This window comes from Nelusetta ayraudi, unplaced genomic scaffold, assembly GCF_046127955.1.
Source record: "Nelusetta ayraudi isolate G7.1 ecotype Tasmania unplaced genomic scaffold, CSIRO-AGI_Nayr_v1 ptg000011l, whole genome shotgun sequence".
Lineage (NCBI taxonomy): Eukaryota > Metazoa > Chordata > Actinopteri > Tetraodontiformes > Monacanthidae > Nelusetta > Nelusetta ayraudi.
Window position 1 is genome coordinate 4,580,818 of NW_027466061.1, and position 27,269 is coordinate 4,608,086.

At 44.7% G+C, this 27,269-nt stretch overlaps 2 protein-coding genes across 3 annotated transcripts; one reads left to right on the top strand and one right to left on the bottom strand.

Annotated features, from left to right (window-relative positions):
• Positions 1-274: 274 nt before the first annotated feature.
• Positions 275-12,439, top strand: zswim7 (zinc finger, SWIM-type containing 7). Its single transcript, XM_076020194.1, has 5 exons — positions 275-430; positions 1,508-1,529; positions 2,418-2,520; positions 10,231-10,335; positions 12,144-12,439. Exons 1-5 carry the CDS (start codon positions 355-357, stop codon positions 12,252-12,254), a joined length of 417 nt encoding a protein of 138 aa, XP_075876309.1. The 5' UTR covers positions 275-354; the 3' UTR covers positions 12,255-12,439.
• adora2b (adenosine A2b receptor) lies at positions 12,428-26,603 on the bottom strand. 2 transcript variants are annotated; one of them, XM_076020189.1, is made up of 3 exons: positions 26,265-26,603; positions 25,605-26,057; positions 12,428-15,853 (listed from the first exon to the last, which is right to left on the bottom strand). In XM_076020189.1, the coding sequence occupies exons 2-3, from the start codon at positions 25,967-25,969 to the stop codon at positions 15,052-15,054; spliced, it is 1,167 nt and encodes a 388-aa protein (XP_075876304.1). In that variant the 5' UTR covers positions 25,970-26,057; positions 26,265-26,603; the 3' UTR covers positions 12,428-15,051. The 2 variants fall into 2 exon arrangements, with proteins under 2 accessions (XP_075876304.1, XP_075876303.1); XM_076020188.1 differs by having other exon boundaries at positions 25,605-26,158.
• Between the last annotated feature and the right edge of the window lie 666 nt (positions 26,604-27,269).

Consider the following 27,269-nt stretch of genomic DNA (forward strand, 5'->3'; position numbering starts at 1 on the left):
TACATGCTGCAGTGACTATACTAAACAAACCAGAATATGACATCATATAATGATCTAATCAGAAACTCAATTTGCCCTTCGAAGTGTTGACAAACCTACTCTGCAATTGACTGCAGGCAATTGACATGTCAGTATAAGTGAAACTGACCATTTTCCTGTTGTGTTGCCTCTAATGTTGTAATGTGACTGTCCCTTACAAATGACAACCGACGTTGTCATGCAACGCCAAAGCTACGTCTTTGGTGATGTAGGCGGTACTTGTGACCTTTTATTTTGGAAAAGGCCAGGGACCCTTTTAGCCGGAAGTTAAATAAATTACTTCCTCTTGAAACATTTGTTTGTATTCCTTCAGAGATGCAAACGTGTCTCCCTGCAGTGGCTCAGCAACTTTTCCAAGACATTAGGAAAGTATACGAGGAAACTTCACAAAGTAAGACAAGAGCGGGAAAGTGACGCAGATACGACCGTTTAGCCGTGTAGCAAAGTTAGCTAGGAGTCGTCAATTGCTAAATGTCGCTAACATAGTCGCTAACGTAAACTTGGAGTTCTTTTTGCACAGAAAATAAATAGCATCAGGTGTCTATGATTTTATAAAAGAAGCCATTGTTAAGTTTAAGAAAACATCGCAATAGTCAAGGGCCTTGACTTTTGCGTTCAAACTAGCAATATTTGCAATATTTTGACCACCACTAGTGTTTTACATTTGACGTAGTTCAACTTTTCTCCTGAGGAAGGCGCTACTGCCTCACCTGAAACCAGACATCAATTTTGTAGACAGGAACCACTTGAAACCTCAACTTCTTCTTTTTTTTTTTTAGCCTACGCCAACTAGATAAAAATGACCTTAGTTTCTTCTCAATACATAAAAGAAATGTAATTTGCATCGAATTTACTGGGCTGTCAGTCGTTAATGGTAAGTTTTTCTGCTCGCGAGACTTTATCATTACATTGATGTTACTTAAAATTAATGAACCTGTTGCTTTTTCAGATATTTATCTGAAGCAAAGTGTTAGATTGTACATACACAAGTCAAGGGTTGGGACTGACCAATTTGCAATTTTGCATCACTAAATCAAAAGCAGTGGTCTGTTTATGTAATATTGGGGCTCCTCTTCCTGATCTAAAATACCAATTTCACTGTCACTGGAGTCTGAGGGAGACTTTTTTTTGCTGCCTTTTTTCCTTTTTATTGACAGCGTATTGAATGTTCTATTGCAGTAGAAATATTAATGATATTGAATGAATGCAGTAATACAGAGACTTTGACAAAATATTTTACTCTGATATTTAAAAAACAAAACAAAAACGAAACGTGGTAAATCTACTGTGAATAACCTGGCATATGTGTAACACAACTAATTTGGTCATCCTGGGTCTAATTACTATGAATATACATGGACAGTTTGTGTTTGTTAGAGATTTTGTCTGGGTGTTGCAATCGTGTTTCTTGTTGCATAAATATAGCGCAAATCCTTTTGATTGCAGTACTTTCCCCCTCTTTCCTCAGTTCCTGATGACCTGCTCATTGCGTAAGTTTCAATTTTCCTTCTCTATTTCTCACTAAAAGCAAGGAGAGGTCTTAAAAAGAGTTGAATTCAGAACAGGAGTTGGATGACGACCAGAACACACAACCACAACAATAGGAAGAAAGGAGATGTTTTCATAGTCTGGACCTGCCAAAGTGACGCTGCACAGAGACACATCATACGCACGTCATAGTGCTGTGCTGTCTTAAGACATTTCCTGGCAGAGTAGTTTAGTTTACTGACTGTGCTCACTGGCGACCTGACCACATCCTCTTTGGTTCTCAGGAAACTGTTTTTAGGGGTCCCTTCATTAAATGCAAAAACACATCAAGGTTTTTCAGTCCTCACTGTTTTTCTCATAAAATTAGAAATTGTTTAATCCTGCAAACGTCCAAAGACACGTAGATTAAGCTTAACTGTCAACTCTTTATTGTCCATCAGTGTGAGTGCAGGTGTGCATGGTTGGTTGCCTTTTTGTGTTGACCCATCTTCCCCTCCCCAAGACAGCTGGGTTAGGTTCCAGCAGTCCCATCACAAAGTGTAGGAGAGGCGGTGGCATGATGTTGTGGTGTAATGTTCTTTTTATATGAATGTGCAATAAAATGATAAATAAGCCATCCCCGTGATCCTGATCAGTATACTGTTCTTTGTGCAGACTGATAGAAAATATATTTTTCTAATAAGAACATGGAACTGTGAAAACACATTCAGACACCACACACTCTGCCTTGTTAGCCTCTTATTATTATTATTATTATTATTATTATTATTATTATCATTATTATTATCATTATTATTATTATTATTATTATTATGCACACTAGTACACACACACCTGTGTACAGTTGTTTTATTTACCACTTCCTCTTCCTTTGTCTTCTTGTCTTTTAGGTTGAAGTTTGTCTTTGGGCCTTGTGCACTGCAGGCCTTGGACTTGGTTGACCAGCGCTCAGTCACCTGCCTTTCTTCTCCTAGCGGGCGCAAAGCTTTCCAGGTTCGTCCAGTTCTTCACCTATTCATGTTATTATTAGTCAAAAAAATGTTCACACTATAACACAAACATTATTGCGTAACAAAATATTTTTTACTCCTAGTTGGAACAATCAGATTTTTGGATGGAGAGAATTATTATCTGTGACAAAATACAAGTTATCTGGATTGTCTTACTCCGTCACCCATCATTTAAAGGTGTTATGTCAGACCCATTTTTGCTTACTTCCAAACCCAATTTGAGCAAACTAACTATCCAAAGAACTCTATAGATCTCCAGGTAACCACACAACTAGCTCTCTGTCTTGTCTCTCCTATTTTAGTGCTGGATTTTAGCCCCCTGCTGGTGCTGATTCTTTCTTACACCCTCCATATGTCTGGAATATGGAAGAGATGTCTGTGGGATGTCAGAGATTTGTGACGTCACTCGGAGTTTCAAAGGAGACTGCACATATTCAGGTGCAGTCACACGAGTCACTGTGTGCCGTTTAGATCCCCAAACACAGTCGCAAGAGGTGCACTTCAGCACGGCACACTTGCTCATGCGTCATCACTAAAACTTAGTGCCAACATGAACTATATCCAGTGCAGCAATACCTCTCTGCAATCATGAAGCAACAATTTCTACAACTTGACCAACTCAGTATCCACAAATGCTGGTTTGTGCACTTACACTCTGTGTTTTGCTCATCGTTGTCTTCAGACGCACAGGAAGCACACTTTACAATAACACAATGCAACGCACGTGTGCTGTTGCAACGTGGCAACAAATGCAAAAGAGGAAATGGTGTTCTCGCATGCTTGTGACAGTGGCAGGGTAACAACCACATTCCTGTAAAACATTGGCAAAGTAAATTTCGCAAGATACGGAACATTTAAAAAAGTTTTAAAAAATCTTGAAACTCTCAAAAGTCAGTTTTCCAGCTGCTTAGGATTTGTGTTTATTTTGGACCAGTAGATCTATATGAAGAAACCACTTGGGACGGGGTGAGATACACAGCTGTGAGAGAAGTTAGTTCTCAGTGCCGCACATGGTGAAAAATAATGAATCAGTTAAATTCTGCAGCTTGTTGGAAGCACTTTTCTCCTCTTGTGGATATTGTTAATAATATGTTTCAGAAATAATTCATATTTTTAATATTCTGCCCTGATTGAATTGTTTCCCCAATGGCTGAGGACTAATATTACATTAACTCATAAATATAGAGACCTGAAGTTGTTTTCTGGGAAAAACAAATCTGTCCGTTAATGTCTGACATTTTGTCTTTGCCTAAGTAAAGTAGTCTGATCTCAACCTTTCTAGGAAGTAAAGAGTCCCTTCTGATGGGAAGTGATGTCACTTTGCATAGGGAGAAGTCATTTTTCTGAGGTTGTTGTCATTGTGACCCATATTTCCTGTGGAGTCCTTCAAGCCCCTGCAACAACACAGAAAAACACAATGCAGCTAAACACGAACATGGGTTGTGTTCTTTTGGGACTCTTTCAACTCAATTGCTGACATTTTAATTGATGATCGCTTCCCACAAGGTCACTTGGCCTTTGTGGTCCTGCAGCACTTACTGGAAGTCTTTTGAAATCCACTTTTCATTTGATAAAAGCTTTTCCTCCAACGTTATCTTGAACTGCCCCTTTCGGGTTTGTCTGATCTCAAGCGTAATCTTGGGTGGAATCTGGAAGTTATAACTTCTACCTACTTGTCCTCGAGCACAGCCGATTTATCTTTTTTCCTAATTGGGTAAAATCGCTTTTGTTATTGATGATATATCTATAATAGTAGTGATTTATAGGCAAACACTTCCAGTCCCGTCAATCAACAGGCTATTTTTGTTTTTGCCATTTTTTAAAATGTTGGGACTTTCTCAAAGGGGGCTTCTGGTCTCCCCTCCAACCACAAGTGTGCTGGGAAGGTTATGAAGGGTTTTCAGAAGAAGAACATTTGGGAAATGACTCAGAATCAAAGGAGCCAAGCACTCTGTGATCTTATATATTCTTTTTTGTCGGGTCCCCATAAGATAAAATGTCTTGAAACTACAAACCAGCCATTATATCAATTAATCAATCCACCAGCTTTATTTATTATAATAAATCAAATCTATAAAACATTTTTTTGGACACTCAAAGACATTCAAAAAAGAAATAAATACATTTTTTAGTGCAAAATCCCATCCATAGGTGTTTCAACGTGTTTTTCACAATCAAAGAGAATCCAACACACAGAGATATTTATTATTCTGCATTTCTGTAACAAAAATGTGACACATCACAGAGCTCCAGTTGTCGCAGTCCTGGTTTGTCTCAGCATTCACCGGACAGTGAGCCAATGTTCATACAATTCAAGACTCTGTTGTGTTTCTACCAGAAGCCTAATCTATTGACTTAAGAAGACTGATGAAGCCTGAGATTTATCTGCAAGCACGTTGGTTAATCTCTGTTACAGCCAGCCAGTGTTGAAAATGAATGAGCATTCCTGTATGACACAGAGCTTAGAGCAGAGGATTCTTGCTGGTGTGTAGCACTGCGGCCCTCGGCCCTCGGCCCTCGGCCCTCTTTTCCATGTTGACAGCCAGGGTTTTGTGTCTGACTTGGGTGCAGTGTGAGAGTGGCGGCCATCTCTCGGTCGCTCTGCTCAGGTGTTGGTGTTTGCCTCTCTGGGCTCCATCCTGGTCCTCCAGCGTTTACCTGGCGCTTTGAAACCTTTCAATTTTGACATAAGTTGCATGTATGATAGTGACCCAGGAGCACAGCAGTAGTTTTACAACCATGACGAGACTTAATGATGAGACTGAAGACGTGCTGAGCTAGTGGAAGTGGCAGGTTCATGATCCAGATAAGAGACGCCTGTTCAGTGGAGATGCTGAGTTTTTGTTGTCTCCAGAGAGGGTCGGACAAGCTGCTTCCTGTCTTCTTGCTAAACTCTGCTGTCTGTTTCTTATTAGCTGCAGTGACATTGGATGTTTGGCTTTTGCAAAGAGAGTTTTCATGTTCTCCCAGTATCTGTGTGGATTCTCTCCTGGTACTCTGGCTTCTTTCACGTTGGGCAACGCTAAGTTTTCTTTAGATGTGGGTGTGAATAGTTGCGAGTCTCTCCTAGCCGTCCTGCGATGCCCCACTGACTTGTCCAGGGTGTCACCCATCCTCACACTGAGGCCTCTGGAATCTTCTCCAGGCGTGCATCTTGTGAGCGCTTAATAACCCTACCCTGACATCCCATGTTGTGCTTGAAGGATGCAAGGTCCAGCGGGACATCGGCACATATCAGAAAACATGCGGAACAGTGTGTGGCATCAGGAAATGGACTCGGCTGCACGGTTCTGATGCCGCCAGCTCCTGCACCTGAGTTTGCTATTTGAAACCAGCTGTGCTCTTACCTCGTAGCCTCACTGTATATGGAAGAAGAATGAGGCTTGCCCTATCTTTTAAAAAATTCATGTGGCTGAGCACTGGATGAGGTGTCGCGCTGGGCAGCTGAAGCTAAAGATCAAGTCGTGTGGGGTGTGGCGATGAGACAAATACACTCTGGCAGTTTGTGACAGTTTTCCGGTGGCCACAAACTGTCAACGCATGTCAGGAAGCAGCTGCTCTTTGTTCATGCCAAGAAAATGTCCAGTTTTCATGGACATTTTCTCCTCTTGGCTGTTTCTGTCCAACACCCAGTTTCCCATGGTGCAGTGGGTTTCCTTCTCTCTCTCTCTGTCTATTTTCCAAAGTAATAAATAACTCCGGAAGGTTTGGCATTTCTCTACTGGGATTTTTCACCTTAGCTCATCTAACAGCCAGTGGCCTTTTCACTTGGAATGCTCTCATGCCCCGTTAGGAAACCAGTAATCTCACATCTCTGTCACATAGAAAGTCTTCGAAAGTTGGAAGCTGAACCACACAAAACATCTTCCTGTAATTCAAAAGAAAGTATTTTTTTCACATTTGCTTGACAGGCTGTTTTTTGTCTGTTTGGAACCAGAGCTAACGCACCAAACGGCTTTGCCAAATTAACTCTGACGTAGCGAGGGTTGACTCTCGCCTGACTCTCTGTGGTGTGGCACATGTCGCCTGGAAGCATTCCATCCATATTATGTTGTCTTGGTCCAAGAGCCGTAATCCACATGGTCACTGCTTGCTGACCTACAATAAATAATTTTTGAGATTTTTACATTTTAATTTCAAAGGTTTCCTTAAATTTTGTGTGACATTTGATGGAAACAACTTTTGATGCTCATTATAGAGAGTTTATTGCAACTCTACGCCTCCATTAAATGACTTAAACCGGAGTGTTGGTAGTAATGCAGTACTTGCAGCGTTGACTGCCGACAAGCTTGACAGCAGAAAGGTTGAAGGTGTTTCAAGGCACTGTTAAGAGAGCAACGACCTTAAGAACACGGTGACTGTTTTGATAGTGTCTCACTAATTCTGCAAAGCAGATGTTAAACATGTAGACAGGCTCATTGTGTATGAACTAAACAATTTGCGGTGAGAAATTTCATTGATTGAAAGAAAAATCTCGAAATCAGTAGAAGACAAAAAGCTTTGCCTGGCCTTTCCCTTTCCAAGTACAGTTGCCATTTTGCATCATTCACCAGCTCAGATCTAATCAGTGCCGTGGTAGCGTTCGTGACTAAATGAAGATTTCATAACCAACCTTTTAACCAAAGGTGCAATTTCATGCGGCAGTGGATCAGGTCATCCTCCTGACTCCTTATTGCAGACAAACAGTCACAGTCACAGCCTGAGCTTCTAAATAAAACACAAGAAAATGTCTGCAAGCCAATGAACAAGTTACATGGTCTGTTTGTAGAACAAGAATTTGATATGCAAATCCATGAGACAGGGTTTTCCAGGAGCTCCTTGCCCTCCAGGCAGAAGATAAAGCACAGAGCCTCCAAAGAGTCACATATTTATTTCATTTTTCCCTTTGAATATGTTGGGCATCATGAGGCACCAGAGATGACCACACATCTGGTTTTGTAGCAGCAGATGCTTGTGTGAAGTCTTCATTTTTTCATTACTGCAGAATGTGTGCATATGTGAAGGCTACAAATGGTGGATCACATTCAAGTCGACTTTGACCAATTGTTGGTTGACCCATTAGAAGTCAGGCAGGCAACCAGATGTCCTCCTTCACTCTGGTGGTCCAGTGACAGGCACCAGTCATTCCATCTACCCATCCGTCCGCCCGTCCGTCCGTCCGTCCGTCCATCCATCCATCCATCCATCCGTCCGTCCATCCATCCATCCGTCCACCCATCCGTCCGTCCATCCATCCACCCATCCGTCCGTCCGTCCATCCGTCTGTCCACCCATCCATCCATCCGTCCACCCATCCGTCCGTCCGTCCATCCATCCATCCATCCGTCCGCCCATCCATCCGTCCGTCCGTCCATCCATCCATCCATCCATCTGTCCGTCCATCCATCCATCCGTCCACCCATCCGTCCGTCCATCCATCCACCCATCCGTCCGTCCGTCCATCCGTCTGTCCACCCATCCATCCATCCGTCCACCCATCCGTCCGTCCGTCCATCCATCCATCCATCCATCCGTCCGTCCATCCATCCATCCATCCATCCATCCATCCATCCATCCGTCCATCCATTTTCTTTTCTATTATTCTATTTTATTCTCTATTATTCTCTATGAGTAATAGCAGCCAACCATCGCCGCCGACCTCGGAGCTAATGGTGCAGGTCCGGCTTCTGTCTGCTGCTGCAGTAGAAGTAGCCGTGATAGAGCGACGCTATGCAAATCCATGAGACAGGGTTTTCCAGGAGCTCCTTGCCCTCCAGGCAGAAGATAAAGCACAGAGCCTCCAAAGAGTCACATATTTATTTCATTTTTCCCTTTGAATATGTTGGGCATCATGAGGCACCAGAGATGACCACACATCTGGTTTTGTAGCAGCAGATGCTTGTGTGAAGTCTTCATTTTTTCATTACTGCAGAATGTGTGCATATGTGAAGGCTACAAATGGTGGATCACATTCAAGTCGACTTTGACCAATTGTTGGTTGACCCATTAGAAGTCAGGCAGGCAACCAGATGTCCTCCTTCACTCTGGTGGTCCAGTGACAGGCACCAGTCATTCCATCTACCCATCCGTCCGCCCGTCCGTCCGTCCGTCCGTCCATCCATCCATCCATCCATCCGTCCGTCCATCCATCCATCCGTCCACCCATCCGTCCGTCCATCCATCCACCCATCCGTCCGTCCGTCCATCCGTCTGTCCACCCATCCATCCATCCGTCCACCCATCCGTCCGTCCGTCCATCCATCCATCCATCCGTCCGCCCATCCATCCGTCCGTCCGTCCATCCATCCATCCATCCATCTGTCCGTCCATCCATCCATCCGTCCACCCATCCGTCCGTCCATCCATCCACCCATCCGTCCGTCCGTCCATCCGTCTGTCCACCCATCCATCCATCCGTCCACCCATCCGTCCGTCCGTCCATCCATCCATCCATCCATCCGTCCGTCCATCCATCCATCCATCCATCCATCCATCCATCCATCCGTCCATCCATTTTCTTTTCTATTATTCTATTTTATTCTCTATTATTCTCTATGAGTAATAGCAGCCAACCATCGCCGCCGACCTCGGAGCTAATGGTGCAGGTCCGGCTTCTGTCTGCTGCTGCAGTAGAAGTAGCCGTGATAGAGCGACGCTCCCTCTGCTCCCTCTGCACCGACTGGCTCTTGATTCATGGTGTTGTTTGGAAGTGGCTGGGATCCCGGCCAGGCAGGGGAAGCCGGCGGCTCGTAACGACGCTCGCGGCCAACTTGGCCGGCCGCGCTGCCATGCAGAGCCACATGACAGCAAACGGCAGCGAGGAAGGCCCGAGTGTGATTTGGTTCTTAATGAGGGCCGCTGCTCAGGAAGTGGACGCTGACAACTGTGGTGGCTTCTGTTTTCTCTCCTGATCGCTCTGTGCATGGCGCTTCCTCCGTCTGCGCTCAGGTGCAAGAAATCCTGTCAGATTGTCTCTGTGCTTTGTTTATAGAAAATATAAAATGGCACATTTGAGTGAGAGTTGCTCGACAGTCTCGTCGGTCACAGGTGAGGGCGATGTATCAGGGCTGTGTAGACGTGAATAGAAGCAGCCTGCTGCACCGTCTCAGGAGACATTTGTTACTGTGAAGAGCCGAGCTAATCAGCAGTTTAATGTTCCAGAGGGTCGTGAGCCTGAAGACGAGACTTGCATTTCTTTCCTGTCTCCTGGTGGTGGTGGTGGTGTATGGGGGGCAGGGACTGTTAAAAAATGCATCTTTTCTGTCTCGTCCTCTCCAATAACTCATGTGAACTAATGAGGTCGCTGCCCGCTCCTGCTACCTCTCTAAAACATTGAGTAAAAGAATTAAAACGCCTGCTGTGTGTTCTGTGATTTCTGATACATTTTATTATGACTACATGTATGTTTCCTCTCTAAGTTATTAATCTAAGTTTTTGACAAGTATCAAAAACACATTTTGTATTTTCAGTTTCAATGCATTTTCAGTTTCTATTTCATTGGAAGTGGGTCTGTTATTACCCTCTGATCTGCCTTGTGTCAAACAAGTTCTAAAACAACTTGTTGAGTTCAACAAGTACAGTGTGTCAGAATTGTGAAAAACTAAGCAGCGTAAGAGAAAGAAGGCTGTCAGTTGTTTTTGACAGCAGCTTTATAATATTTCAGTCCAATGTTTGCCAGAAATGTGAGCTTTGTGTTTTTGTTTAACTGTCCCAGGTGACGGGAGGATCCGGCTGTTTGTACACCGTCTTTGTCTCCTGCCACTACTGCCCGTGTCCGGCCTTCGCCTACACCGTCCTCCTGAGAAACGAGAGTCTGCTGGTGAGTTTCACATGCTGTTACGCAAGGGTTTCGACCGCGTACCAACATAAGGGGTTTGCAGTGACCAAATAAACCAAAGGTTTTCACTATCAAAGCAGGCATATTTACCATCATCATGATGATGATGTATAAATTCATAAAGAAACACATTTGATGCTCATTACTGTGTAATGGTCATGTGCCACCTTTTATAACTGTGAAGTCATATTAACGGTGGGCTGATGTATTGTTGGCTTTGCTTCCAGCCTTTAGAGGGTCAGCAGTAGCTTCCATGTGCTCCTCTTTCCCCTCACTCTTCCATCGCCCTGCTGAAAAGGTTCCACTGCAGTTATTAAATCAATGGAACCGTCCAAAAGTTTCAAATACTGTTAACATTGGAGTCGTCAGTGCCACTTTCACACGTAGGTGATTGAGGATGACAACCATTTTATATCTCCCAATCAGATTTCAGAAGATTTTCAAAATACACACACACACGCAAACGCAAAAAAAAACCCACATCACCCGGGCGTAAAAACTACTAAGAACATGTCGAAGTGTGTGGAACACACTTGTGCGTCTCGTCCGGACTCCGTCCGAAATGGCTGCTCTAAATATCTTTGAGCGGACGGCCTGTGTTTCTTCTCCAGCGCATCGCAAGAGCCGTTTTCCCTGGAGGACGCTGCTAAAACCAGTGTGAGAGACTTGGAGCCGCAGCAAACTGTGGTTGTGCATCCGCAGCTGATGGCGTTCAATTAAAACACAGGAAGGGGAAATGATTCCCTTCCTCTTTTATGCTTAATGAGATCAGGCTGCAGTTGATGTTGTTGCCTTCTTCTGTAGCGCAACACTAAACCAAAAATAAAGGTGCAAGTTGAAGGAGCGCGTGGGTTCAATTATGTTTTGTCTTATTTTATCAGTATTCAAGCCCACTTTGCAAAGTTGCAAACACAAACAAACACACACACACACACACACACACACACACACACACACTCAGTCTCTCTGGAGACTGTCTGTGACCCCGCCTTGATGGAGTCGTTCTGGAGATTCCAGCCTGCCTGAATAAGGTCAAAGAAGGTTCATGCTGGGTGACTTCAGGTCAGAGGACAGATAAAGATGCTCTCCCATAATGCAGTTGATATAAAAAGACAGTCTGGTAGACATCATTTGTATATCCTTGTCGCGCTAGCCCTTTTTGAATGTGACTCATTGTTTATGTAAAATGAAGGAGCTCCCGGTTTGTCTGCGGAAGGAAGTCTCATGAGTAATTCATGGAACTAGCGGAGGGGTGAAAGCGAGTCAATTATCAACTTAACGCTGGAACAAAACTAGGGAATCGTGCGCGCACATGCACTCTATGAGTCATTAACATCTACTAATCCAGCCGCGCTCAACACAGTCCGTCCCAGGGGAGCGTAATCATCCCTTCAATCGCATCATCAGTTTCTCATTTGTAAAAATATTTATAGAAAATACTGGTTTCGTGCTGGTTTGCCCGATATGTTGTGATTTAAGACAAATCAGTGGAAAATTCCCAGCAGGTCAGAGCCAAAACCCAGAGGAAAGTCGGAGAAGATGACTAAACATCACGTGACTGAAATGCTGCCCGGCTCGTTCTCACCGTTCTGTGGGTTCAGGCCCCGTCGACGTTCTCTGAACCACAGAGCCGCCATGGAGATGTGTGCGTAGGAATGCTAACGACTGCACAGCCGGCCCCCTGGGACTCTCCGGCGCTTCTCTTTTTAACTGCAGAGCAGAAACTTCTACTTCTACCTGGAGGAAGCGTCGGACCGTTCTTTAAAAACTTGTTTTTCTTTCTCTCTCAGTGCAAGCACATCTTGGCGGTCTACTTGAGTCAGGCCATGGGCGTCACTCAGCAGGAGGCTGTGTCCAATCGGCAGATGTCTATGCTGCTCAGTGGGACCGAGGCCACGTGACCCACGGGCAGAAAGACCTGGTCTGGCCCGTCTGGATCCTCCCAGACTTGAGCCGAAAAATGGACACAAAATCTGGACTCTGTCACTCTGAAAAAAACTCACTCGATGTATTTTTTTTTTTTCTAACAAATCTCCTCACGTGCTTGAGACAACAGCAATAAAGACAAACCTCGTAACAATATAAACGTCACCTTTATTTTATTTTACCAAACAATGCACTGTACACACAGGTTGCATCACGTTGACTTGCAGTCATAGTTTTGTCCGATGAAAGAATCAACGCTCTCTCTGGAGGTTGAACATGAGCTCGATCACAGTGAACGCTACCCCGACGTAGTGACGCCACCGTCGCACACTGACAGTTTGGTACTCGGGGGTGGGGGGTGAATGGGGGAATAAAAAGGCAGGAATGTTGGTTCGACCAACCGGACGTCGACAGTCCTCAGTTTCACAAAGATCAAAAGGCAACATTTTGACATCAATCAGTAGCTACTAGAGAGCTGTGAACACCTACAGTACTGTTTAATAACAAAGACAAAATGACAACATGACAGTGCAGTTACAGTAAATGTCTCCATTGGAATGTCCTAAAGCTTTGGCACACTCCTGTAATTTTTTTTTATTTTTTATTTTTTACATTAGCCCTTGAAGTTGTTCAGATGTGGAATAATGGAAACACTGAAGCGGAGGAGACAACTTAATAACACTTAAAACACCATGACCGCGTGATTCAAAGACACCGACACGACAGGGGAAACAAAACTAAAGCGTCATCGTCGCCTGATTTTACCCTCATTTCCTTGATGCGACTCACTGCGCTGAACAGCAACCAATGCGTGTGTGTTTTCAGTGTTCAGTGTTGACTTTCGCCGAGCTCCTCGTGTTTTTCTGAGTACGGTTCGGGGGCGGGGGAGCACCAGGTGCTTCATTGTCAGGCGGCGTGACAGCGGCGCTGCAGTTGCGGAGCCTCAGATGATGACCGGCGGTGAGACTTAGTCTTCCAGAGGACGTTTTATTAGTGTTACCTGTCTCACTTTAAAGGTCACATATTATGTCCATGTTTGGAACCCCCTCCCCCACCATCTCAGATCCCAGAATCCCATAGATCCTCATGACAGAATTGCTCATTCAAAAAACCTCCCCCTTATTTCAGTAGTAAGTTAGAACCTTTAGAAAAAGTACTTCTAAAGCTAAAAGAAAAAGCAGTCTCTTTTATTTATTTTTTAACAGCCTACTTGTTTGCCAGTGGACAAAAGTGGCTGTGGGTCTTAACCTTGCTGAGGCGTCAGTAAGTGCCAGTCCCCTCTGTGATGTCGCAAAGTGCTTAGTTTCAGTTTTCAGTTTTCTTTTTGTCCTTGCATTCTCTGCAAATGGAACCAATGAAGAGGTGAAAGACTTGCTGGGGACCCATTATTCTTGACGCTCAATTCAATTTTGCATAATACGGGACCTTTAAGAGCGACTTCTGCAGCCATCAGATGGCTTGGTAGTTTTGTAGTTTGTTAGCTTGTTTGCGTACAGTCATCTTTTTGTGTGTTGTTTTTTCTCCAAAGAGGGAGGTGTGCGAGTGTGCAAGCGGTGCTGCAGCAAAGCCTCAGGCTGTCAGCTGAGACAGTGTCTGGGTGGAGGTGGACTGCCAGCTGGACTCCACAGGCAAACCACATTCAAATGCAACAAAAGTCAAGCAAAGCAACTGGGCGTTTTATTTTGCCGCACACCGGAGGGTTTATGTGCCCGGAGACTGAATGAGGAAAAATATTGTTATCTGCACTGATTCTGAGTGATCGGAGTCGACATCAGCCTGTTCACAAAACGTCACAGCGTATACTGGTTGCATTTCTACTCAGGGCTCAGTGCGTTTCTCCCCCTTCCTGAGCTTTGGACTTGATTACATGGAAATGATATGCAGCACCGCAAGAGGTGTGTGCTGAAGCTAATGTCCGGAAGATCAAATTACTACTGGCAACAAAACTGGCCATGAGCCACCGGGACTGAGAAATAAGTGATGTTGTAATTTCATGTTTATTACCTTTCCAGTGATACATTTTCCTGCCGTTTGGGATCTTTTGTACGCGTGGGATCGGCTGCAGATTGGCGTTTTCTTGCAGCGTGTGTGTGTGTGGGGGCACATTTCTTGTAGTTGAGTTGACAAACACCCAGAAAACACTGGCAGCAGCTTTGGGTCACCTTTCATCACTGCTTCCTCCACAGTGAGCAAATGAAGAGCAGGAATTAGTCAACCACAAAGTGGAGACGACCACCCTGGTACCTTCCCAGGTCCTCTAAGCGCAGATGTGGCCAGACAGAGCTTTTGTCTTTGCATTCTCACATATGAAGTCTTGTATCAAATTAATTAATCAACACTGGCACTGAATGTCGACGACAGAAAATAGTGTAGCACGAAAAAAGGAGCGTTTGAAGTTGTAACAGTGTGGCTTCGGAGTGATAAATAGCATTTTTTTTAATATATATATTTAGCTGTGTCTGTATCCTGTTCACAGTCCTACAAATCCAGTTAGCTTTTACAAAAAATACAATAAAATAATAATAATAATCAAAAATAAAACCATCAAATCCTTCAAAAATACAAAAGTTCTGTAAGACTCGCCAGTCGACGCTCGGGACAGCTCATAAATAACATTTGTCCCGCTTCGCACGCCGCGCCCTCGCTCTGTAAACATGAACCTCAGTGAAAAATAAAATCCAAAACCGTGGCCTCCGCCCTGCCCCGCCCCACTCAGCCCCGCCCGTCCGCCCGCCCCCACCCACCCCACCCCACCCCACCCCAGCCGAGGCTCTACAGCAGGGAGTCGGCGGTCATGTCAATCTTATCCCTGGTGTGTCTGCTGCCGTTGGAGCTGCGGAAGAGCTCCTCCTTGCGGCACAGGATGTGGCGGGTGAGGATCTTGTGGAAGGTGTTCCGGAAGTCCTGGATGCGGTAGGCGTAGATGATGGGGTTGACGGCCGAGTTGCCGTGCGACAGCACGATAGCCAGGAACATGATGATGTCCGACTTGTCCCGGTAGTGGACGAAGAGCGTCAGGCAGTTGAGGATGTGGACGGGCAGCCAGCAGAGGGCGAAGAGCCCCACGATGATGGAGAGCGACTTGGCGGCGCGGATCTCCTTCTGCAGCAGGCTGCGGTGGTGCTGGTGGCTGTCGCCGTTGGCTGCCACGCACTTGAGCTCCATCTGCCGCAGCTGCCGCCGGGCCACGGTGAAGATCTTGATGTAGATGCCCAGCATGATGAGCAGCGGCGGCAGCACGCACACGAAGAAGTTGAAGTAGACCATGTAGGGCATCTCCACCACGCTCTCGAATAAACACTCCAGCCTGCAGCTGTGCAGCAGCTCCACTCCGCCCTCAGTCTGCTGCTGCTGCTGCTGCTGCTGCTGCTGCTGCTGCTGCTGCTGCTGCTCCGCTGCTGGCGCCACCGGGAGGCCTGAGTTCGTAGTGTTGCTGCCGCCGGAGATGCCGCTCGGGCAGCTCTCGTGTCTCTTGTTCCAGCCAAAGAAGGGGATGAGGCCGATGATGAAGGAGAGGATCCACAGGGCGGCGATGATCTCTCGGGCAGTTTTCCCCGTCATCAGCTCGTTGTACCTGGAGAGAAATCACCTTGTGTCAGCTTGTAGTGGAGGCAAAACCTGCTGTTCAGTGATGTGCGGCGTTTAAAAGGGTAAAGTTTCTCATAGAACTTTGATTTAGATGCAAAAATCAATTTCCCTGTATTTTTTTTTTTTATAAAACCTATTTACCCATTTATCCATCCTTCCACTTTCAATACAGGTTTGATCCTGCACTCCTGTCACAGGGGTCTGCTGGAGTCTATTCCAGCTGTCATAGGGCGAAACAGATCGACACCCTAGACAAGTTGGCAGTTCATCACAGGACCACATAGAGATAAGCAACCATTGGCTCTCACACACACACACACTTATGGACAATTTAGAGTTTCCAATCCACCTCACATGCATAATTTTGGACTGTGGGAGGAAGCTGGAGAACCCAGAGAGAACCCCCCCATACAAAGACCCCAGGCCCGGAACCGAACCCACAACCTTCTTGCTGTGAGGCAGCAACGCTAAACACTGCGCCACCGCACTATTTAAATAAATATTATTCTATTCATCAAAATGTTGCTCTGCTTCTCTCTGAAAAAACTTTGCTCCTGAGGCCAACGAAAACATGCACCAGAAACACACGTGTGCTTCTGAGTTCTGGGAAGTGCTGTCTCTGGAGACTTTTGTATTTATAAAAAACAAAAAAAAGGCCAGAAGACAGCCTGACAAATACAGGAAGAAACAGGGGCGAGGAGAAGAATGCCGTCGAATTCAACGGCTTTGTGAAGAAGACAGACTTCTGTCCCGCATGATAAAATGCAGCCGTTGCATTTATTCAACTCCGCCAAGTTATATAGTCGGCAGGGGTTGGGAGCGAAATGCAAACGTTAGCAAAAATGGTTGCCAGATTTCCTCACTATTATCAGGAAACATGTTTATCAGGACTATTTCCTTCTCCTCAGCAAAGATTTTGAGCCTCCCAACATTTAACAATTAGCCTGGAGCACAAGCTGGAGGGATGAACCACGTCATTAATGTGCTGTCATCAACCCAAATTGACGTGCTAATTTAATACTACTTTTTTATGGCGGCTCGCCCACTGATCATTTTGGCCCATGTTCCGTAGTCACTCTTTAGGTTTTTCATTTGCTTCATTACTTGTTAATTTTAGCTCCAAAAAAAAGAAACAAATCCTGTTTATTTGGAAAGACACGCGGGACAGAGAACCAGAGCAAGACGTGAAAAGCCCAGCAGGTCGGTGAATAAATATTTGAAATGAGTCAAACTTTTTACAAAACCTTTACCGATGATTTGGGGTTTTCTGAAGGAGGAATTCACTGTTTACTACACCCAACAATGACACAAGTCCAAACGGTTCAACTGAACTTCTGTCACCAGAGTTTTTGAGGTCATTCATTACACCAAACAAAGTTTAAAATGTAAAAGCTTTATCATAAGTAAAGTTCTAGTGCTTTACAAAGTGTTGCTAAATATCTTATTAATCAATTATAAAGCCTTGTTCATACATCAGTACACACTATACTTACTGGTTGTGTTTTCCTTGTATATATAAAAGAATGGATGAAGGCTAGCGTCACCCCAACCAACCATTACTTATAAAGCATAAGTGCACAATCAGTAAATAAACAGTAGATGTGCAGACCAATCACAGAGTGAGAATATTTATGAGTGCTCAGAGTGTGGGCTCATAAAGTGAGTACACACAGCACCAGCTCCTCCAATCCCACTGTTAATCTACTGCTTCCAGCAAACGCAAACGCACCCTGAGGCGCGAGGCCTGCGCACGTGTGCAGCTCAGATCATCCGCTTCACACCGGCTGACCACAGAGCTGCGAGAGGCTGCTGAGAGACTTCTGCTCTTGACTCTCGCGTCTGTTGCTGCTCTGGCTCTCCTCCCTGTGAGACGAGCGGCGCGGTGATCCGCTCGGACTGACTCAGGGTGTTTCCCATCCTGCCGTCTTGTCTTCAGCCGAGCATGTGACTGCGTGCAACAGGTTTCTCCGAGGCTGTGTGTGTGTGTGTGTGTGTGTAGAGAGAGAGATATGCAGAGCTGACTCATGCTGCCAGCCTCTGCCTGGCTGTAACTCTTCATGCAAAGTGCATTTGAAGCAAAATGACTTTGAGCTTCCTCAGTGTGATTTGTGTGGGCGGTCGCGTGGTCATGACTCATCTGCATGCCGACAACCACAAAGACACACACACACACACACACACACACACACACACACACACACACACACACACACACACACACACACCCTCATCTTGAGCTGATGTAAGGATGTGCACGTTGCAGTCGTGCTCATGAGGTGGCTTTGCAACCACACGAAGCCTGCTGAGATATTGGTTGAACTACTGGGAACTGCTGCTGTCAGTGGTCAGTGGCCTCCACCATGCATACTGTAGCCGTGGTTCTGTCTAAATCAGACCCGGGGAGTAAAGTGGAAAGTGTCACAAGGCTGTGACAGTGTTGTTTTGTGCCTCACAGCCAGCGGGGAACAAGGTGGGGAAGTACGCCGCTGTCAACAGTCTTGCCTCGCTAGTTATAAAACGCGTTTGAGTGTGAAAAAGAGCTTGAATGCTTTAGTTGTCCTCGACCCCTGAACACCGCAGCATTTGCATCACCTTGTCTGGGCTGCTGCTGTTTCACTTCACCTTGCACGTTATACGTGCACTGCAGACTCCCACTTCCTCTCTCACAGGGCAGGGCCATCTTTTTATAAGCTGGGGCTGATGCTAAGTTCATTTTAAACACCGACCAAACCTCAACCCTTGGCCTCTTTCATGAATCCAAATTTCTGAGCCGAGAGTCGTTCTTTATGTTTCTGCAGCAAAGACCTGGAACCTTAATAGTTTATCTATTCTATTTGCATTTTGTATTTGCAACATTTGCTTAGAAATAGTTTCAAGACAACGGCTCAGCAAATTCTATATTCAGCAAGTGCGTCACTGTATTTTCATGCTTCCATCTTTTCAAATGAAATGCCTTGACCTGGTTCCTTCCTTTACAAGTCTTAATTTTCTTATTGAAGGGAAAACCGAAGCATAATTTTAAAAAACAGATACAAATTTAAGAAGTTTCCGTTTTGGTATCGGTATGCCCGGCACTGCCTCATAATACTGTCAAACACACAGTATGTTCAAGGACAGAGACAGTTCTCCAACATCATGGTGTAGAACAGGCATGGGCAAACTACGGCCTGGGGGCCCTATGCGGCCCGTTAAACTTTCTAATCCGGCCCGCCGAACTTGAAGAAATTATAATAATAATAAGTAAGTGTTTTCAGTGTTTTAAGAGTCATACCAATAAAGAGCTAAATAAGGTGGGGCTTCTAAGACAGATATTTTGTTGTAACACGACAAATCCCATGATAGATTTTATTCTCCTATGAGGCGGGTCACTAAAAGACTCCATCCATCTGCTGCTGCTCCGGCCCCTCTATCAAACTTTAGAACCCACTGTGGCCCACAAGTCAAAAGGTTTGCCCACCCCTGGTGTAGAACATCAGGGGATGGTCAAAATCAAAGGCAACTTGGTGTCACAGAATTATAATAAATCCATTGGCCGATGGTTTATTACTGATGTAGGCCATGAGGTCCACCTCTGCGCCTGTCCCTCGTCTGAGGGGGCAAGCGGGTCGCCCATGGGTTCATGAATAAAACAGCGCTTCTCCGCCTCCACTCCTCCGCCACTTCTGTCACTCACAGGCACGGCAGGCCACTCGGAGCCAATTTCCCATGGCTCCGCCCCCCTGTGTGTTGGAAGGCAGGGCGAGCGGGCGAGCAGCTGAATGGATTAGTTCTGGCATGACGACAGCACGCTGGCATCCATCCTTGTTTTGCTTTCTTCCCCCTGCTCCATTCTACATACATCCCTTCTCTCCTGTCTGTCGCTGCGCTTCCGCCCCGGGGGGATATGAACCTCAGCCAGGCCACACACACACACACACACACACACACACACGCACACACACACACACACACACAGTAGGCAGCCTCTTATATGTTGCGTTCAAAACTCAGTCTAAGAGGTGGTGGCCATGCTGACAACACAGCTGGATCGAAGCTTTTCAGAAGTTATATTTGCAGAAAAATAATATTCTGAGGCTTCAATGACTCTTCATGTCATCATCATCTGTGTACCTTTTCCATGAGGGGGAAACCCAGGTTTAAAAAAAACCCAGGTGAAAACCCAGAGCCCTCCACCCCCAGTAAACTGTAATCTAGTGTTTTCAAAAAGACTTTCAAATTCAAAGTTTCCACAAACTCTCAGATTCCACTTTGGGTTAAAAATATCTATTCTACAAACATTTTAAAACAAGAATCGGGCTCAGTTTTAGTTAAGGTTTCATCTTCTAATAGGTAAATAATGTATAAAATATAAATGTAAATAATGTAACATGAAGAAAATGTATGTACATGTCCATCCAAATTAATTTCAAGCCTCAAACATACCAGGTTCGAGAAAAACATTGATTTTGCAAGTGAAATTAATTAAGGGTGTTTATTTACTCACATATTCTTTACTCGCATTTTACCATGCCTATTTACTTTGGCTGTGTCTATAAACTTCTCCAAAACTGTTTGGTAGTGAGAGGAGAAAAGCTGGAACCTCTGGTTGACTTTCCACCAGCTGATGCTGGCGAGTGATTATTGGCTGAAGTCTCTTTTTGGGGTAAACTTGTTGCTTCAAGATGTAATCATGCGTGTAGTGTTATGACAGATGAAGGAAAAGTAAACTTGGATATAATCTCTGTGTATATTTTCATGGAGAAGATGGACGACTTTCCCAGCCCGCCACTGGTGTCAAACCACCCGGTCTACTCATCTACACCATGATATCGCTGCTGCAGTGACGCTTCTCCACAGGTGTGATTGGAGAAAACAGAAAAGTTTTATTCAAACCTTGATTATACTGCAGTCATTTCCATCAGGCCACACTGTGACTTCAATTGTAAATGGGGTGATTATAAACCATCCTCTTAAAGGGACAGTTCAGACATTTTGGCAAATTCACCTATTGCCACAATCCTCTTGTCGATGAGTGGTGACCTGCACATTCAGCACGCTAAAAAACGTAATGTGACATTACGAGAGAGAGTTGTTTTCAAGGCAAATGCAAAGCTGGAACTACATTCCAGACATACCAGCTGGGTTGGAGTGAGTTCAAAAGCCCGTTTAGTGCAGCTGCTCCCGTCATCAAAACAATACATTTGTTGAAGAAGCCAACATCATGGTGGACTTTGTGGACTTTTGTTGTGGACAGCGATGATGATTTTTTTTTAAGACACAGAACCTTGTTTATTTGTGCCAAAAACCAAGCTACTAACTACGGCACTGTCTGAGGTGGTACTGTGTCCAGCTGTTTACTCAAACAAGTTTTGAGTATTTGCATCAAAAACAAAATACTATAGTAGTCAGTTCTTCATAGGCCAGTCATTTTGATTAGTTTCCAGCTGTTTAAAGTATTTTTTGCCATTGAAAAAAACAACATTGTTGATTTTTCAAGTTTCTGTTCTGCATTTTACCAACCCATCTCATGTTTAACTATTATAGATGGTGATTTCGATCAAAGTTTTCTTTTGTTTTGTTTAACTTTTTTGCCCCCCAAAAAACGACACACTGTAGTACGTCGATTTCCAATTTTTGGACATTGACCTATTATAGTTCTATCACCTTTTCCGCAAATATTTGGCCCCCTGAACATGCTTCAAAACTCACCAAATTTGGCAAAAAAAATGTCATTAAACTAAGAGAAAATGGCTCTTTAGGGCTCCCTACAGAAACCCCAAAACACTTAAGTGGCCCGAGCAGCCACTAGAAAGGTTGTAGAGACATGGCACAAAGACCCACATCAGCTTCAGTCATGAACAAACCAACACTCACGTGTTTGTCTCATTGCGGGCTCACAATTCACCCATGTACTTTTTTCACGTCACTTAAACCTGCAGTGCGCTATTTGCATGATAAGCTTTGACAAAAACGTCATTGTCCTCTCCCAGTACAGTACAGGCCAGTACAATGTCCTCTCCCAGTTTACATACTAAACATGTTCCAAATGTCACGAAATTTAACACACACTTGCATACAGACTGTAGCTTTCTAATTATGCAGAATGAACAGGCATTTAAATCCCTCTCGCTCCAAAGCCCTTTACTCAAGCTTAGTCAAGCTTCTGTCTATGAAGAAAAACATGTTGATTAACAAAACTCTCCTTTGGGTCATTTCACAAAAACACACAGTTGTCATTTTACAGCTCTTCCAAGACTGCGCAGCAAATCCGAGCCCTGCGATGGACTCTGCATTACTGTCCCTTCATTGGCTCACCCCACCTACACCACTATTCTGAGTGCTGCAGATGTTGCAGTTAGATTCCTCACAACCTAAGATAAAAGAGATTATGATATATGTTTCATTTTGACCTAGATTGCCCCGTGTAGGCTTTTGTTTCCGTGTTTTCAAAACGAAACTGTGCGCCTCTGCTATTGATCCAAGGGCGAAACATGGCGCAGCACACATGTCATGGCTGCCATTGCCCAGAGGAAGGTCCCAGAGTCATCCAACAAAAACTACAATTCACATGTGACAACCTGCACTGAAAACAAACAGGGGATGTACAATTCAAAATGTGTATTCGATGAGTTCTGAGGGAGGTTGAACTGTACCGTTCATTTCCTTTGCTGATAAGCTAGCGTCTATGCCCCCTGCATTGAAAACAACAGGCGCAGGTAATTAAAGGGAATGCATTTACTTATTTGAAAACAGGCATAACCACAATAGGTTCAAAATGTTGAACCCTCCCTTTAACTTAGCAATGAGACCAGAGGCCATAGAGGAGAGCGAGCCTGGGCTCAGTCAAAAATTATTTTAATGTCTCCTTCCTTTCATCTGCATACAAACCCACGTATCAAAACAATCATTTGTGGCTTTTCAAGGAGTTTCACAATCAACACACCTCACTGCACAGGGTGCCGGGGGCATTTCAGAGATGCCACAAAGTGTTTTAATTTAGACCAAACCTTTACCCTCCCTCCCTGTCATAGGCTAGGATCAGTACCTCTGACTTCCCCATTTAGTGCATTCCCCCAGGCAAAAGCCAAAAGCCAAACATGCATTACAAAACCTTTGCTTGATAAAAGCTCCTGATGAAGTCAAAGTGTTGCCAAACACCCACACCTGCTGCTCTTCACAATAGCTTTGACCTGCAGGAGGAACTATTGGTATCTCACTTTCTATCTATACTTGACATCTTTTATTATTAAGACACAATCGTCCTGGCCTCACAGTCTATTAATTCACATCACACCGGTTCTCTATTCTTGAGCTCACAACTGAACCTTTATTGTCTTCACAGTATTTTTATAAGTGTGACTCACTTCTGACCATTGGAACTAAAGTTACAGTTATAGCACCTCAATAACCGACAGTCTCTGGTAACTTGACAGCTTCTTACACCTCTCACAATGTTAACTTTGTTACCTTGGTAACTCCGTATTACAACAGCAGGCTATTAGCAGTTTCTTTTAAATTTCAATAAAATAGTGGGCCGCGATTTATAGAAAATTTTCAAAGCAAGAGAAATAAAATGTAGCAATTTTCAACTGGATAGAATAACTATCTTGGTAGTGCCACCATGTTTGAAGTGTGCCACTAGGAAACCTCCGTATAAAGGGCGCCGTAATCCCTCTATTGCTACAGGCACCTGGACATCCTTCCCCTAAAGCTGAACACACACAACCCTGGGACAGGATGAAGCTGTTCGGACAAAGGGTGAAATGGGCTCGAGTCAAAGTCTGAGAATGACGCCTCAAGCCTGCAGTTCGGCACATGGCTCCACGTGGTTTTGATTTTCAATATCCAAACTTTAAACGTTACCATGTCTGGCCCTTTAACTCTCACCCAACTCACCCTCCCAAACCGCCTCACCCATATTTCATTCTTCATGGAACTGCCAATCTGAGCACACGCCCACTTCTCCCCCAACACAGACAGAAACACAGACAAAGGAGCCTCAGAAAGCGTCTTCGAGAACCACGAGGCCCGAGGCTGACTTGGCCAATCGGACAAGACACTCTGAGGTGCTGCCATTTGTCACAACCTGGTCAAACCTTTGAGGTAAAGGTCAGCCCTGATCTCGTCAGGTCAAAGTGAAGAGAAAAGCCAGATGTCGTCTTTATCTGAAGAATACAAACATCCAGGACACTTGGCCTGGCCAGAAGGCTGAAGGGAGGCGTGTCGCTCTGTCATCTCACGGGAGTTCCCACATCTGGCTTTGGTCTTTCACTCCCACTTCACTTGCCGCACACTGGGTGATATAGAAAAGGTCTAATGACTCTAAACTGTGACTTGAGTTCAAGGATGGCTAACCAACAGAGACACAGTGTAGAATGAAAAACCAATCAGCGTGTCTCCGATGCTAAAGTCCCACATCTTGTTCGTGCAGCATGAAACAATCTGCATTTCAAAAAAAGTGTTGCGTGCGATTATTGATGGGAGTTAATTGCACGGGCTCTGATCATGCTCAGGTCAAACCAATGTTGCTGTTGCAGACTGACGGCGCTGCTTAGTGCGCTTCGCATGCTGTTCCTCACACTCCTGCCACACAGCATTAGCTTGCTGTGAGCTTATAAGATTGTGTTTCTGCCTTCTGTAATAATAATATTAATTAATGATATTTATAATGATCTATAATTATAATAATAAAATAATAATAATAATACTACTAATAATAATAATGAAGATTTCTTTGTCTAAGTACACACACACCCACACTCACACACACAAATACTTCAAAGTTGCCTATGAGGGCAGCTGTCAAATCTCACATTTAGCATCGCTGGCTTAACGGTAATGAAAGTATGTGTTCTCTTACATGAGGAGATGCATTAGGGTTTCTATTCAGTTTATAGGTCAAAAGTAGAAACACAACTGGGCTTTGCAGGCAGCCTTGTGTCAAAGTGCCCTTTCTTGCCATCCTTTGATGGGAATGGAAATGACAGCTCATCACTGCCACTACAGGCAGATGCCTTTGAATCAGTCATGACACTCTGCAAACAGATCATAAAGACACCAGAAAGAAGTTTCTCAAAGATTTCCTTGCCAATGCTGGCGAGGCTTCAAGCCATAATGCCGCTGTCCCAACCTGTTTATCTCCAGCTCGGACGGAGCGAACCAGAGCTGGCTGGCCTTTGGCTTATGGATCAGTAAAAGTCAGTCACCCCGAGGGAGTCATTGATCCAGCAGCTGCTCCCTTTGACTCACTAGAAAAGTCTATACGTGAGAAACGGTAGCAGCTTTTGCCAACATTTATCTCCGCTGAGGTAAATGATTTACAATAATTCAAATATTCAGAGTCGTGACTTGTTTGGTTTGGCAAAGCCAAGTCATCATCGCCATGTTTGCGAACATGCAGCGCAACTCCTGACAGTGTTTGCTTAGATCAGCTGCAACTAAAGTCTTTATTGTTTGACTGTAGTAATCGAATCAAGTGAGATGCTTCAGACAGAAAACATTCCCTGAAATTGTTTTCCAAGAGAGATGGAAAACTAAAGTTTTTCTATAGTGTGACAATCTTTGAGAATGTTTCTTCCAGTTCACTGTAAACAGGGCAGATGAGAGAGTTCCAGTAATGGACCCAACAAGACTGCGACTATCAATAAATGAGTGTTTAAACTACGGCTGTCACAGTTTGATCCGGGTGTCTGGGCGCAGAAAGGGCACGTTTTTATTAGCTTTCATAGCAGCACTGACTGTAGTGTAAACACGCTCACCTGAGAGGGATTTTGACGGCCAGGTATCTGTCAATGGCGATGGCGAGAAGACTGAAGATGGAGCTTTGAGTCAGTACCAGGACGAAACAAGCCATGAAGAGGCAGCCGTAGAAGTCCAGGGGGAGACCGAGGCTGATGACGATGGCGAAGGGGATGGCCAGGCATCCCACCAGAATATCGGCCACGGCCAGCGACACCAGAAAGTAGTTGGTGGCGTTCTTCAGGGTGCTGTTGATGGCGACGGCCCAGCACACCAGTACGTTGCCGGATATCGAGAGGACCGCAATGACCGTTTCGATGCCGATGTACAAGTTTTTTATGTCCGTAGAGTTGGCAAGAGGTGGATTCGGAGACATTGAAGTCATGGCGCGACTCCTAGTCCCGAAGGAGCAAAGAAGTCTCTCCGCTGTAATCCCGGAATAATCCACGAGTGTGATCTGCACCGCCAGCCATCTGTTGGAAGCAAGGAGTTAGTCCTGTTACACCGGGCGCCACTCTGAAGTTGTCACATCGCCGCTAAATGCAGCGCAATAGCCGCTGCAGAAGTTGCACACCTGCACAAGAAAATGACCAATATTCGGGGTTTTTTTTAGGGGGAAAAAAAAGATTTACAATACATATATATATATACATAAGTCACGCAACATTGATGTCACCCACCTCCTTCAATCCGCATTTCGCTCCGGGGTGATCGCGCATCGACAGCGAGCGAGCTGTAGAGCCGCGGAGTGTGAGACAACTTCCAGCCGGCAGCGGCTTTCAAGAGGAGCGACACACGCAAGAACAGAGAGGAGGAGAAAAAAGAAAGAAGAAGAGAGAGAGAGAGAGAGAAAAAAAAAATCCTATTTTTGGGTAGCCACGCCCCGAATGAACACACACATACACACTCACTCACACAAACACACACGTACGTAAATATATACACGCGCACTCGTGCAGTTCCGCGTGTAGAAAATGCGAAAGTGCACGGGATCCAGAAGAAGCTCCGGATCGCCGTGCGTAATTACGCACCAGATTCGTCCTCCACGTGATGTCAGAGCTGGCGTGTTCGTACAGTTCTGCCCTCGCTCCTCCCACCCACGTACGCGGAACGTGCACGCGTATGGATGTATTTGGTCGTAATCTTGCCCAGAGCAAACAGGCGGCCTGTGAGTTTAGATAAATGGGAGGCCGTTTAGGGCAATAACATTGAAATGCGTGCACATACACACTAAAAACGTGCACACACGCACTGAAAATGGCAACACATGTTGAAAACGTGCACACACGCACAATGATAGTGTGCAATAATAATAAAATAAGAAAAAACATAAATAATAATTATAAAAAAAACAACAACAACCATGGGCGCATTCATTCAAACATTTTTGACACTCCACCACCTTTTTACTGTGGGATATGGGGAGCGGGGTTGTATCTCTGTGTGTGTGCGTGTAAAAACATTTCAGTGCGCTCGGAAGTTGTTTCAGTGTAAACGGAAGGCACACTTTGGGATTTCTTTTTTTTTGTTTTTGTTTTTTTTTTTTGTCATTCACAGCGGTCTGTATAATTATAAAAGCATCATGCACCTCTCTGTTCGTACAGTTTTGTTTTCTATTGTTACTTTAAATGGAAATTTATTTTTAATTTGACTTTGGATTTTTTTTTCTTTCGTATTCTTCACTA